At 45.1% G+C, this 14,932-nt stretch overlaps 1 protein-coding gene across 7 annotated transcripts in view; it reads left to right on the top strand.

Moving 5' to 3' along the window:
- TMEM241 (transmembrane protein 241) overlaps positions 1-14,932 on the top strand; it is a 115,504-nt gene that overhangs the window by 97,243 nt on the left and 3,329 nt on the right. For all 7 annotated transcript variants that reach the window (XM_045849965.1, XM_045849963.1, XM_045849969.1 and 4 more), the window contains one exon: positions 5,379-5,443. In XM_045849965.1, the coding sequence (XP_045705921.1) occupies positions 5,379-5,443 (65 nt within the window). The remainder of the gene's footprint in view (positions 1-5,378; positions 5,444-14,932) is intronic.

The following is a 14,932-nucleotide window of genomic DNA, read 5'->3' as shown; positions in this document are numbered from 1 at the left end:
CCTGCTCCTAAATTTTTATTAGATTTACTCTTTAACCCAAAAGGAAGGCTGAGTTAGTAACATTCATATGTGACTCTGCGACACAGACAGACTCCAGGACAGTCTGACACTTGCCTCTGGCTCTGCAGCCCGTGAGAAAGCCAGAGTCTGCCCTTCCCAGAAGATGAGGCAATGCCAGCTGGACAGAGCAGGTGGGGAGACAGCATTGGCTCTGGAGGGCGTAGAGCGGAACTCCTCACATTTTAATGTGTGCATGTCACCTGGGGATCTGTTCCAGCAGGACTGAGGTGGGGCCCGAGGTTCTGCATTTCCTACAAGCTCCCAGGTGATGTTTATGGCAAGGGAATAGAAGACATCTCTTGTCCTTTCTGCCCAGCACTTTCCCTGCCTTGCTCCAGGGAAATGTTCCCTTCTCCATTCCAACTATGAAGTTGAAGGGTGAGTTTCCATGTTCTTATATGACTCTGCCTCCCAGGCCATGATCAGCTGATCCAGGAGCCAATCAGAATCTTCCCCGGCATTTTTGGACTAGGAACCAGAAAGCTAATCTCCATCTTCTCTGTGGAGCTCTTTCTAGCCCCATGGAGGTGATGGTCAAAAAAGCAGAGATTAGGGGCAAAGAGAGTGTCCCCATAGTTCTCAGATCTAGGCTCCAAGCATCCCTAATACATGGAAAGGAATTTTAAAATAAACGATACTGTGACCTTTGGGGTTTTGCAACCATCAGGCACGTACCATGTACAAGTGCCTGTTGCTAGGCCCCGAGCACACAGAGACGGATAGGGCGCGCCCTGAGTGGGGCGGGGGGCAGGGGGCACATAGGTCAGTAGTTGGCATGTGCAACGGCAGGTAGTTATGGGAGGCCCCAGAAGTGCCTGATCCCCTCGATGTGTGGGTAGGCCAGGTTCAGGAAAAGTTTTCTAGAAAAGGATTTTCAAGAGGTGAGTAGGAATTACCTGGGGAGGTCTGTGAAATTATTCCAGGCAGAGAGAACTTGCTGAGCAAAAGCAAGACGATGGTATGAGACTGTGTTTGAAACATTTCAGCCAGTCTAGGCAGGGAAGGCACTGCCTCTGACTGAGGCAGTTACAGCGAAGGGCCTGCTATGCATGCTGCAGTCACTTTTTAAAGAAATTCATACGTATTTAAAACAACAAACAAAAAGCTTAGCACCAAATAACAGGCCAGAATCTCCGATTCTCCCCCAAAGACACAACTATCTGGCAGGTTCCCATTAACATCCACTCCCCTGTATTTTCTTTTAAACAAACAGAAAATTTGTTTTAGGATTGAAATGAATGTTTAAAAAACAAACCCGACCTGCTTTAAATACCAAACTCTGTTTAAATAACACAGAGGTTGTGACATCCGTTGACAAAGCCAGGAGGTTCAAAGCCCCACTGCAGACACAATGTATTTTGTTCTGCGTTGCTGGCACCCTCACCCGTGGCAGGTCCTGTTGTTTGTTATTCAGATCTGCGTGTGCAAAGGAGACATTCCTCAAACCGCAAAGCTCTTTCTTCTTTGGAGAAAAGTTTGTATTTAAAAAAAATGCTTTATGTAAACAAGAACAATTTGTAGTAATGGCTGCTACTTTTGTGTCTCTTGAATGTCAAGTTCTAAGAGTAACTTGGCGGAGTTTTTTCATGAACAGATTTTAAAAGGTTTAAAAAGAAAGTTCATGCTTTTACTGACATCCATCTCCAGAAATGAACATCCATCATCCCCACCTGAAACTCTGCACCCATTGCAACTAACTCCCCCTTCCTCCCAACCCTGGCAACCTCGATTCTACTGTCTCTGAGTTTGACTGCTCTTGGGATCTCATGTGGGTGGAATCATTAGTATTTGTCCTGTGTCTGGCTTAACTCACTCAGCATAATATCCTCAAAGTTCATTTATGTTGTAGCATATTGCAGAATTTCCTTCCTTTTTAAGGCTGAATAATATTCTATTGTGCATATTCTTCACATTTTGCTTGTCCATTCATCCTTTGATGGATTCTTGGGTTACTCCACATTTTGGCTAGTGTATTGCTGCTATGAACATGGGTTTACAAATATCCATTTGAGTCCCTGTTTACAGTGAATTCTTTTCCCCACCAAAAATCTGCATGCAGCTCAGCAGACCCGTGAGTTTCTGGCTGCGAGAGAAGGCTGACCTGGGAGTCGGGGCGTTGGTCCTGCTGCTCACTGTATGAAGGAGCCAGGCCGCTGGAGCAAATCACATACCATCTCTGGGTTGCAGTTTCCCCACCTCTGAGCTTAGGGAGTCCCTTCCGCCTCTCAGGCTCCACCCTTAGGTGACTGTGTGTGAGACATTGTGTACCCAGACTTTCACACTCAGCCTCCCCTGGCTTTTGTTTGCTCCTCAGTGGAATTAGAAGTGGAGTGGGCTCTTGGCATGTGCAGGCTTATTATTCTCACCTTGGAGTTCTCTTGAGCAACCCTGACAGCCAGCCATGGCTCATAGAAATCTGTCACTTTTCTGAGGCATGAATTTGAACCTCTCATACAGTGAGTGGGTGTGAGTACAAGTCACTAAGTGGGTAAGTTGGCCGACCAGCTGCCCCTCAGCGAGATGTTGTTGGCTGCTGCTCACTCTTATGTGGTAGAACTTGGGCAGCTTTGTGTGTGTGTGTGCGCGTGTGTGTGTGTGAGAGAGAGAGACTCCAAAAAGCCGACTGCTCAGGCTGGTAATGGAAATACAGTAGAGAAGCCTAAGAAACCATGAGTTCTTGCTGAAGTAGATTACTAGATGGTCCATCTAACTCCACAGGAGCTGGACAGTGCAAATTCACTATACATTCTCTATGGAAATAAGACAAGCCTATTTGTGAAGTTTCAGTGAATCAGACAGCAGAACATTTGCTCATTGAGAGAGAAAAATTTAGAGAAGTTTGAAACGGTGGCCCGGGAGAAAGTCAGGAGACTATACAAACATTTCCAGGAAGCAACAGATGGCAAAGGCACCAGTGTGACTACTAAACCAAGCTTATTTTCAAGTAAGGGCTGGTCTGAAAATTTTAAGATGTGTTTTTCTTGGCAAAAGGTGCAGTCAATAGGTACAAGCAGGCCAGCTGTCTGTCTCACAGCAGATGAGGTTTTTCCTATGCTAAAGAAACTCACAGAGGAACAGAGGCACAAGTCCTAGGCTGTGACTGTTCAGGGTGTTGAGGGGCGTGAGCTTCACAAACTGGACTGAAAGTCATGAAAGAGCCAATCATAGAATAATGAGAGAAACGGATCAAAAAGGTCTTGAATATATATGTGTAGCAAATCATCACATTGTCCTAATCACATATATTTAAAGATACACAATTATGTTTGTCAAGTATTCCTCAACGAAGTCAAAGGGGAAAGAGAAAAAAGAGCTGGTAAAAAGGAGTAAAGGTAAATTTTAAAAAAAAGTAGTAAAGGAGATAAAACAACGGTGAAGAATTAGGAACACTTTCAGAAACTGAGTGAAGTATGCCGTTACCCCAGGCTTCCAACATCACTAACACCCTTCAGTAGAATGGAGCCTTCCTTCTTCAGCAAGTCTGAGAAGTACATCTCTACTAGCACCATCCCAGGAAATGTCCAAGAAGTTTCCAAAGTAGAGTGGGGTTCACAAGACTAACTTTGGTTAAGATTAAGGAAAGTGGGGGAAAAGAAAGGTAAAATGACAATTAAGAATAAAAGGGAAGGTGATAAAAATGGTACAAGTGAGATAAAAATAAGATTTTTCCAAACAGCTAAATGTAATAAGTTGGAAAACCTAAATGAAATTCATATTTGAAAAAACTGAAAATGGCAAACTGGAATAAAAATAAAGAGAAGACTTGATTAGGACAGTGCCTCTCAACAATGGCCTCCAACTAGAAGTTTCCGTAGTAAAGATCATCTTTACCCCTTTACTGGGAAATAAGGGAAGCTGATGAAATAACTCATGTGGTTAGTTAACCTTGTTTCCCAAACCAGACAATTGCATTGCAAGACAATAAAACTTTCAGCCCACTTTATGTATACCATAGGTGCAGAAGTCCTAAATAAACCAAAAAGAAGGTGGGGTGGAGGGACAGCTGCCATTCATCATACTTTCTGAGATGAAGCCCACCACCCAGCATTTTGAAAAATTTCTTTTTTCGTCCTTTGGGCTTTGCTTTGCAATTGATTCTCTGACCTTATTGCCACTTCTTTTTTGTTCCTGAAGACAACACAGGTCTTTTTTGTTGTCAAAGTTTTTGGCTGCAAATCAGTGAAGGGAAGCAAACAGAAAGTGACCCCAAATGGGTAAACTACAAAGGCAACAAATCACACAAAGTTTACCTACCCCGAGTTCCTGCTTTATATTTTGAGACTTCTTTTTGAGGTGGTAAGTGAATGACAACAAGATTCTATAAACGTTCTCCTTCCTTCTGTCCATCCTTTTGCGTGGAGACCTAAGAGATCCCTATGACGGCACGTGAAGTCCCCTTGAGTGAGGCGGTGGTTGACATTTCTGAGGGCACCCAGCCTGAGTGACCCATCCCAGTGCAACCTGCTTCTTACTTCTTTTTGCACAAAAGCTAGTCAGTCCTCAGGGTGACCTTCCCAGTGGGAGCTGTTTGGCATTCCAGAATGCAGAAGTCTGGGTAAAAAAAAAAAAAATCTCCTGAGCAGACGTTCTAAGTGTTGGCAAAATTGGATCTTTGGTTTACATACATTCTCTGTGCCAACAATTGAGAAGTAGTGCAGGAGTCCTGCTACTGATACTCCTAAGACACTTTTCTGTAATTTCTAGCTCAGAAAGATGTGGGAGTAACCTCTCCCCACCGCCCCACCCCCTATCTTCTAGATATTCACACGTAATTAATGATTTAATTGCTCTCTTCCCCGGGAAGCACCTGGTTTCTCAGAATGTGTGACATAGGCCAAAAAGACCGAGGCATTAGGACAGGGGAAGGACGGTGCTGTAGGCAAAGGCAGGTTGACAGATAGTTTTATCTGGAGGAGCTGGGAACAGGTTAATGAGCACCACTGACCTTAGGAATTAATTCCGCACAGCCTGAGAGAAGATGGAAATAAGTGTTCTTACTGTGCCCTGCCCTGGAGGGAGATGAGTGAGATATTGGCCCTGTGCCTCCTCTTTTGAAGGGTTTGGAAATGAAATACTTCTTTGAAGATTCCCACCTCCAAAATAGACTAGGATTTAACATTTTCCACACCACACACTTGGCTCAGAGGCAACAGTAAATACAGCGGACTAGGAAGTGTGGAGAAAAGGATGTGAAGTGGAAAGAAATGTTAATGCTGGGGATCTGAGCTAACACGAGCTGAGCTTGTGAAAAATGGCCCTATAGGCGGTTACCGAAGTCCTACCACTCTGATGACCTTTTGTTGGAATTGTTTCTGCAGGTGATCACAGCTGGTTTATCCATACTGCTGTTTGATGTGACCCTGACCAGTGCTACCATGGGGTGGTAAGTCTATTTGCATAGGGCAAGAAAATGAAAATTAGTTGTTGGGTTTCATCAGGATACTATTTTTTGCTCTCAAATGTTGAAGAAGGGCTGTGTGTGTTGGGTTTATATTTTATTGGCCTTTAAATATACATTCAGAAGAGTGCATATATTATGAATATACAACTTGATGACTTTCCACAAGCTGAGGATACCGTACCTACCAGAGCCATACAGAAAACCCCCAGAACATTACCAGTACACATCGCAGCCACTCATCCACACAAGAGTGACCACTACTGGTGAACCACTATGTCATGTATATGGCTATGTTTGGGCTTTTTCTTTAATCCTTCAATTCATTTTCTCTTGGACAAGCTCCAGATCATCCTTGTTTAGAACACACTCCTCACCCATCTGCTCAAAGACAGCACTGCCTCTGTCTCTGATATTTGAGCAGAGACCTGAAGGAACTGAAGAAGTGAGTCATGGGACAATTTAGGGGAACAGCAAATACAAAGGCCCTGAGGTGGGAGTATGCTAGGTCTGTTTGAAGAGCAATGTTACCAGAGCAGTGTGATGAGAGGGAGAGTAGCAAGAGATGAAGCTAGAGAGGTAGTTGGCAGCTTACCCTGTAGGCCCTTAAAGGTCATTGTAAGGTCTTGGCTTAACCTTGAGTGAGAGGGGATGTGGTCAGAGCCACACATCCCTCCGTCTGCTGTCTGGGGGCTGGATTGTACAGCAGGCAGGAGGAAGCAGAAAGACCAAATAAGGGCTCTGGCAATAATCTAGTTACAAGATGGCTGAGACCAGGCTGACAGCAATGGAAGTGGTAGGGTGCCCATAGTGTACTGAGAGTAAAGGCAATAAGTTTTGAGAGAAAAAGAGGAGTCTGGGATGACGTCTATGATTTTGGCCCAAGCAGTGGAAAAATGCAGTTGCCTTTCACTGAGATGGGGAATAATATGTGAGGAACAGGGTTTTGCAATTTGGTGGGGAAGGGTTATTAGGAGTGGGTTTGGATATATTAAGATTGAGATGCCCATTACATCTGAGAGTTGAAATATCAGTGGGTAGTTAACTAAACTAGCCCAGAGGTCAGGAGAGAGGAGAGCCTTTCTGTGCCTTGCCCATGGCGGACATACTCCCCCCTGGAGTGCTTTGCAGGTGTCCACCAGCTTTTCACCCTCCAGGTCTGTACATCCAGGCAACCTGAGAAAGGCCTTCCCTGACCACGTTCTGTGTAAAGTCCCCCAGCTACTTCCTGTCACCTTATTTCTTCCCTTCCTGGCAGTTCTGACAGTTGTCCCCTTGCTTGTCTATTGCCCTGTTTTTTGTCGTCTGCTTAGTACCCCATGCTGGATACAGGAGAGAGCTGGTGAAGGGTATTCAATGGCAGCTGACTTGAGCATGTGGCCACTTTAGAAGAATGGCTGAAGCAGCTGCATGGAACAGTGGCTGTGGAGAGGATACCCAGGAGATAGATGTGGTGACTGCGATGACAACTTCAGGTCACACCTCCTGGAAAAGGCCACATGACCCTGCAGTGTAACCTCAGGGCCTGTGACTCACAAAGGGCAGTTGGCCGACTAGTAACAAGGATGTGTGGAAGCTGCTCGAATACATTATTGCCATAGCACCATAGCCCAACTGGAGCTCCTCATCTTGTTCTTTAAAAACAGACCGTGGAGCCCTGGCTGAGTGGCTCAGTTGGTTGGAACATTATCCCATACACCAAAAGGTTGTGGGTTCAAATCCCAGTCAGGGTACATACTTAGGTTACAGGTTCAATCCCTGGTCAAGGCACGCATGGAAGGGATCCGATTGACTTTTCTCTGTCACATCGATGTTTCTCTCTCTCTCTCTCTCTCATCCCACCCTTCCTCTCTCTCTAAGTCAATAAAAACATATCTTCAGGTGAGGATTAAAAAAATAAAAACAGACCTCGGAGCTCTCCCTTTTGTGACAGAGGCAATAGGTCCTTTGGGCTTGGCAGGGCCCCGTGCCCCTTGTGGCACAGCATGAGGCGATCCCGTGCGTTCCACCTCTGAACTCTCTGCACAGACTCTGCTCACTGAGGAGCTGACCAAGTTAAGACCCATCTACCCCAGAGTGTTATTTGCCCCCAAGCATTATTGCAGACCAGTCAGTGCCATCATTACCAAGGCTGTCGGTTGTCATCAGCCGGGGAGAAGGAGGTGAAGAGGCAGTCACGGCGAGTTCAAAGTGTGAAAACTGCCCGTTTGGGGTAATATACTGTGTTTTCCAACTGTATAGTGATATGTGCTATTTCTGAGATGTTTGAAACAATGCAGACGTGTGCTGAGTAAAAGTAGAGGGCTGCCGTCTTCCACTCCCACTATCACTATTTGCCAGAAGTCATAACAGTTTGGTTTAACTGTGAGAGAAATGGAGTGTTTGATGCAAGGATGCATATGCCAATGAGGTGGGCTCTACTGTCTCCAAAACAAAACTGCAGGGAACGGTGCTTTCCTTGTCACCCGGGAACGGTTCAGTCCTGGCTGAGTCTTGGCCGCGCCTGCAGGCTGCTGGCCTGGAGACACGCATGCAGCTTTCCTCCCCCTGTGACCACGGCCGCCTGCCACCTGGCCCGAATCACTAGTGCAGTACATTATGGAGGGTGATTCGTGTTTTTGTGGCTGCTTACTGTCTCCTATCCTTGGTTTTAGAAAGAAAAACAAGCCTAGGGCCACTTGAAGACAATGCTTGTTTCCACTCCAGTTTTGAGATACTGTTTGGCAGGTCCCCCCCCTCCCCTGCCCAACTCCCACCCTCTAGAGTGACACTTCAAAACTGAAGTATAGACAAGTTTTAGAACTGGTTTTTACATTTCTCTACCAGTGTTATGGAAAAAAAGTGCACATTGTTGCTTAGCTTTGCTCCAATGAGGCGTAATTTTAGAAAATTTGTGTTTTTTTTCACGTGTGGGATCAGAGCAGTCCTGAGAGCGGATCCTCCCCCCCTTTTTTTGCATTTGTCTGCAAATTGGATCTGCAGAATTGTCATCTGTTGGACTCAAGGCCTCAGTGCTGTTTGGTGGGGGCTGGCACTGGGGCCCGTTGTGTCCATGGCAGCCTCTGGGCTCCCAGGATTTCTTGTGAATAAGCCTCTGCTGTGTGTCACAGCCATAGAAACTACAGGATTATTTTTAAACATCAGTGGCAGATTCCTGCAGGGTAAGTGAGAGGTAGGACCAGGCTCTGTGGATACCATGATGAGGACGTCCAGGAAGCAACTCTGCATCCCATGCAGCTTTGAGCTGGAAGGTGTTCATTCAATAAACAGATATTCACTGAGGGTCTAATATGTCTCAGGAACTGTTCTTGGATTAAAGTAAAAATTACTGCCCCTGCGGTGCCTGGAGTTGCTCATCCTGCTGCCTGAGGGCAGGTCCGGATCTGAACCACCCCAGGCTGACGGAAATGAATCTTTTGGCTCACAGAATTCAGAAAAAGGACTCTCGTCCTTTCTTGGGAGCCGCTAATGGGGGCATTTCCAGACCCAAGAAGAAGTGGAAGAAAAAGAAAAATTAGGAAATATGTCCATACCCTTCTCTTCTTTTCTCTCTTCCTGATTTTGACTTCCTTTTAATAATAATAACTGACCATTTATTGAGCAACTACTATGTTTCAGGCATTTTTGCATTAGTATTATCTCATTGAGTTTCACCACAACCCTCCAAGTTATCCCCATTGTAAAGATGAAGAAGCTGAGCTTCAGAGACATTTAAGTGATTTTCTTCAAGATTTTATAGCTAGTAGGTGATTGGACCAAGATTCAAACTGGAGTGTATGTGTCCAAGGCCCCATAACCTGCCATATACCATTCTGGAACTGATTTGGGAAGTACCAAGAATATACTGGCAGTGCAGATAATGTTAGGTAGGAGCGGGTCATAAGGAAGGCAGAAGAAAAATTGACCTAAATGTTCCTCCTCCTACCAGTATGGTCATCTATAAAGAGCATCTAGATAGTCTGACGGCAAACAGAAGCAGTGTTACCTAAGACAAGAGAGCTCTATTTCTTGTTCAGGGGTTGACCTGGTAGACTAAGAATTCCAGTAGAACATTTTTAGGAAAAAGACCTCATTGTCTTAGATTTTTAATGCTATAAGTAATAATTCTATCATTCAGCTAAAAATACTTGAGTGACTTCTCTATGCAAAGTATGTGAAGTCATTAAGAAGTGTAAGACATCGCCCAACCCTCCCAGAGTTTTCAGGGGAAGGAGAACTCATAAAGGTAATTTGTGGAATGGGGTAGTAACTGTTTGAATGCACAATGAGTGTGAAGACTGAAGCTGGGAGAGAGTTCAGGGTGACCAGGGCCTCAGAAATGACTTGAAAATGGACCTTATGTAGAAGGGAGAGGCTTAGCTAGGCTCTGAGTAGAAGAAGATTTGGCTCCTCTGGCCCCAGAAAGGCAGGGAAAGAAGGAGGGGCAGGAGGTGCTGATGGTGAGACAGTGATTTATAAGCAGAGTTTGGGCTGAGCGGCAGAAAGCTAATCCTATGCTCCCCTCCTCTTCCTCCTCATCTGCCCTTCTGGGAAGGCGTGACACAAATGGTGGGCAGTGACGTCCAAAAACCCCACTGTCAAGATATTGTGGTACATTCATGAAACTGCTCTTCCCCAAATTTCTGTGTCTTAACCTTCATAAGTAATAGTCTACATTCTTGACAGTAGTTTTCTTTCTTACAAATAGGCCCTCATCTCCCACATTTTGTACAGCATTACAGAATGAACTAAAAAAAAAAAACAAAAACCAAAACCCAGCCCAACCCAGGTGTGGAACTGAGTGTGAGAAGTGAGAAGGAGAGGGCGCTGCAGCGGGGAGGAAAGGCCAGGTCTGCGCGATCAGCAGCAGCCTGTGAGAGGCCATGTCTCTGGGTTGTGTCACATCCTGTGAACTTGATGGAATGTCCCAAACAAAATGGAGAGAAAGGCTGTGTGCACCCAAATCAAGGAAACAGCAATGTGTGATTATTGCAAAAGGAACCTTGACTTTGGAATTTCCTGATTTTTGAGAACTCTTGAGTTTAAGGATGGCGTGTTTTCAGCCTCCAAGAATTTTCCAACCACAAAGTGAACCACCAGAAGAGGAGTGTCAGACTATATTTCAGATTTTCTGTCTTATGCAGAGCTGGTCTGCATTATCCGTAGACTGGTTGTTTTTCAAGCGAGACTGGGTGACTAGCTCTCAGCCCGGGGCGAGGGCGGGGCTGTTCCCTGTCTCGTGGGAGCTTAGACCGCTCAGGCATCACAAAGGGCCTGGGCCGGGGCCTGTTTTGCTTGCCTGGATAGTTATTGTTTCCTGTGTTTTGCCTTTCAAATTTTTAATTGGTCAACATTTAGAAATCAGGTGATTTCTCCATAAAGTCCAGATCTCCACATTTCTTTTGAAAATGTGGAAGAGCTGCTAGGTTGGGCCTGCACTTCCCCGAGGCAGCAGTGGCTGGGATGGGTGGAGGCTGCTCGCTCTGTGGCTCCTGCCTCCGGCTGACACAGGAGCACCTCCAGGAGACGGGCCGTGTTTTATTCACCTCTGTGTGTCTCCACCAAGTACTGGGTGCTTGCTGAATAAACGAGTGGCCAGCCTTCTAAATATATACCCAAGAAAAATTATGAATTTAAGTGCCCGATTTTAGTCTTTTAACATCTTTAATTAAAAGCAACTGCTCTTATCCAGCTAATGATCTTGTTTTTAATTTTATAAAAACAATCTATGGCAAGCCCAGTAATTTAAATATCTAGATTAATATTTAATTATTCATTTTTTAATTAACAGAGTTTTATGGTATGTATCAATATGAATTTCCTCTTTCAAAATATCAGCAAAGAGGATTTAGTACATATGAGAGAAAAGAACAATTCTGAACTGTGAGCAGTGTCCTTATCAAGCAGAATGAGTTGTGTGTGTCTCCTCTTTGAATCCTTTTCAGGCTAGAGCGTCACTCTTGTCTTTGGAATGGTTTAGGGACAAAGAGAGAAAGGAATGACTGAAACACAATCACTTTGTTCCCAGGATTCCATGATCAATCTAGCCTCGCCAGTCCTTCAGCAGACCCTGCCATTGATCATGGGTTATCAATACGAGGATCACTTGAACTTGGTCCTAGCACAAACCTCACTAACACCAAGAGTCTTTAGAAAATGACCTTATATCATCTTTGAGTAAAGTTGTCTTATACCTTTCATTTTAGGGGACTGCATAGAGACTGCCCAAGACTATTTATAGGAGGAGTGAATTTAGGGGTGAAGAAGGAACTTCTCCTGATACACTGCAAAACGCATCTAGGAGCACAACATCTGAAATTCTAGTTTTCCATTTGAATTAAAAATTTGTAACTTTGTCTTTAGAAAGCAAAGGAGGGCCTTCTAAATAACTATTGCTTATTACCTCTCAAGAGTAATTCATCAGGTTATGAACTGTCACTCAGTACATCCCCGAGGGAACTGCACATTATTTTAGGCAAATACATTTTGGTGAAGGAAAGAGGAAAAAACAAAAATAGTTTGAAATATAGATGGGAGAAGGAAGAGCAAGTATAAGAATTCCATCGGTTGACAAAAGAACATCCAAACCTATAGAAAAGTTTCACAAGAGTTTATTTGAGCCAAATTTTGGGGACATGCCCAGAAGCAGGATGTCAAGGGACTGGGGAAAGGCTCCGGAGAATGGCAGTTTTTCAGTTCCTTTTCTGCAGTAGAATCCAAGGAGGAAACAAACATAAGGAAGGTACCTGAAATCAACTGATGGTAGACTGAGGAGGCAGGAGAAAGCAACTCAAGGAAGTTTCCAGAACTAGAAAAAAGCAAAATGGAGTAACGTGCTTCTTTTACATCAGTGGGTGCAGGGTAGTTAGTGAACATTTGCAGCACACAGAGATGGGAACAAGACAGCAAGGAGGGGTTCTGTGGTCTCCTGCTCTGGTGCCAGCAGTTGTGCCTTCAGGGGGTCTAGACGAGAAAATTACTCTGACATTTCAAAGGTATGTGATCCTAGATGCATAAGATAATGGACAGAGCTCATTTGAGGTAAAGGTTGACCTTTGCTAAGGAAAGCTGTAGGCCTGGGACGTGCCTACCCCCATAACTTGCCCGATTAGGAATCAGACCATCCTGCGTGGTTACTTTTGGTCACTGAGCTTGTCAGGCTTGCCATGCGTCCCCCTGTCCCCACCCCCCCAAGCTTGGCGGGTTTATTATGTAGCCGTTTTTTCTCATTCATACATCGTTCATTGAGTAAATATTTATCGGGTGCTACATTAAGTGCTGGGCATACAGCTGGGAAAAGGATGTCTCTGTCCTCTGTCTAGTGGGTTCAGTTGGAATTCTTCGAATAACCACAATAATAAATAAATGTACAATTGAGATGAGGCCTTTGGCTCCTGATGAGAGAGAAAAGAGGACTGAAGAGACGCTGAAAATAACCGCCTGGAAGAGAAGCAAGTGATGAGTATTTCTGGCTGGGTATGCTCTGCAATCTGATGTTTATGCCTTAGTTACATGAAGTTTGTTCATTTTGGGAATGATGGGGATTACAGGATTTGCAAACAGTTCAGTAAAGCTCTGACTTAAATAGTTGTGATGCTATTAAGATTCCTGCACCCCATGTCGGCTTCTCCTGCTGTTTAGAAAACAACATCAAAGCTCACCTCCCTGGCTCTCCTAACAGTCAACTGAACCAAGGTTTGTTTTCATTTTAGCATTCACTAAGCTGCTTTGGTGTTTCAGAAACTAGCTAAGCCAAAGGGATGAAATGCAAGGTTATTACACTTCAGCATGTTCTAAGGCTGGGGGAGTAAGAGTGGCAGAGAGCCAGCCCTGGCCTGTTCTTCTCCCCGGTGATTAAGGAGGATTAGTGGAAACTGTAGGAAACAGGGAGCCCCCCACCTGGCACACTCGCAGAAGTAAAACTCTCCCAAACCCAAAACACTGTGCAGCCCTTTCCTCAGGTCACGGCGACTCTGCGCTCGCTCCAGTGTTCAAGGCAACAGTGTACGGTGGGTACCTCCTTTAAGGGGTGTTGAAGGAATGGCAGACCTGCCTGAAAGGAAAAGTGCCTGTGGCACCTTTCACAAGAGCGAATCCTCTGGCATCTGCATCCTGAGCTAGACGAGGCACAGGCACAAATGCATCGTGTTTCAAAATATGGTCTTTTGGAACTTGGACCCCAGCTTTGCACAGAAACAACCGTATGAACGATGATTGTAGATCTAAGAAAGTCCTCGGAAGTTTATTCGGTTCATAACGTAACACCAGCTTCACCTACATTATTATCGTGAATTAAATGTGCATTAAAGAGATTTTATGGACTTACTGTTGCTCTGGTATTTCTGTAGGAAAACGGAAAGTACATTCTGACTTGGAGCTTGAGCACTAGGCATACAACCCTCTCACGCCCCAATCCTTCCCATCCCAGTTGTTGGCCTGAGTGGGGGAACATCCTCCCAGCCCCCTCCCCCAGAGCCCGGCTTCTTGACAGCACTGCTCTCTGCCCACACCCAGAAGCTGTCAGTCACCAGGGAGAGGAGACACTGGTGGTTCAGGATTTTCCCACTCTGTGGGGTTGACAGAAGGAGTTTGTTTTCTGTTGCTCCAGAGAGCAGAACTTGGACTCACAGGTGAGGCTGTAAGAAGTAGCTATTGGGTCAGTGAGAGAATGGGCTTCCTTGTGGCAGGAGGAGCCATGTGCCTGCGGCTGTCCGTGAGCAAGACGGCCATAGATGCGGGCTGGAGTCCCAAGGCTAGAGCTGCTCAGCAGTGGGACAGGCCGGCTTTGCCCCTCACCAGAAGTCTTCAAGCAGAGGTTGGGAAGCCAGCTGAGAGGGCTGGTGCTGCTCTGGGAGGGTGGTCCACTAGAAAATAATATTTTATTACTTGTCCATTATAGGGCAAGCCCAGGGGTAGATTGCTTCAGGTATATTCTTTTAAGTTTCACAAAGACTGGTAGGTGTGACCTCTCCTGTGGTACAGATGAGGAAATTGAAGCTGAATGACATGCACAGGATTACACAGCTAATAAACACCTGTACCATTATTGAACAGGTTTATTGTTTTTATATTCTCATACTTAGAATATAAAATGAATTCTCAATTCATTCCTGTACTAAAAGTGGTACACAGTACAAGCTATCTACACATCAAGGTCACCCGCATAGGTGACGTCTCTCACTGGGAAGATGCTGTGCACAGGCTGCGTGTGTTTCATCCATTCAGGACCCCAGGCAGATGTTAGAAAAATAAAGGTGTTGTAGCCTGAACGCATGTGTGTTGTGTGTGGGTAGAAGGAAGAAGAGGGTAGAATTAATAGGGCTCCTGGCTCCTCTGAACCACAGCATTTCATCATTGGGGGGTCCCCTCTCCGTCATAATCCTTTATTGATCGCCCCATCCTCAGAAGTGCTTTTTGGGAAGAATGACAGGGAATTCAGACAGACACCAGATTGTCTGCTGAGAAGTTTAAAATAGAAAATGTCCAGACTGTTGA

Source organism: Phyllostomus hastatus, unplaced genomic scaffold, assembly GCF_019186645.2.
Source record: "Phyllostomus hastatus isolate PE091 unplaced genomic scaffold, TTU_PhHast_1.1 phas_contig_80, whole genome shotgun sequence".
NCBI classification, from domain to species: domain Eukaryota; kingdom Metazoa; phylum Chordata; class Mammalia; order Chiroptera; family Phyllostomidae; genus Phyllostomus; species Phyllostomus hastatus.
This window is presented reverse-complemented; position numbering and strand designations above follow the sequence as displayed.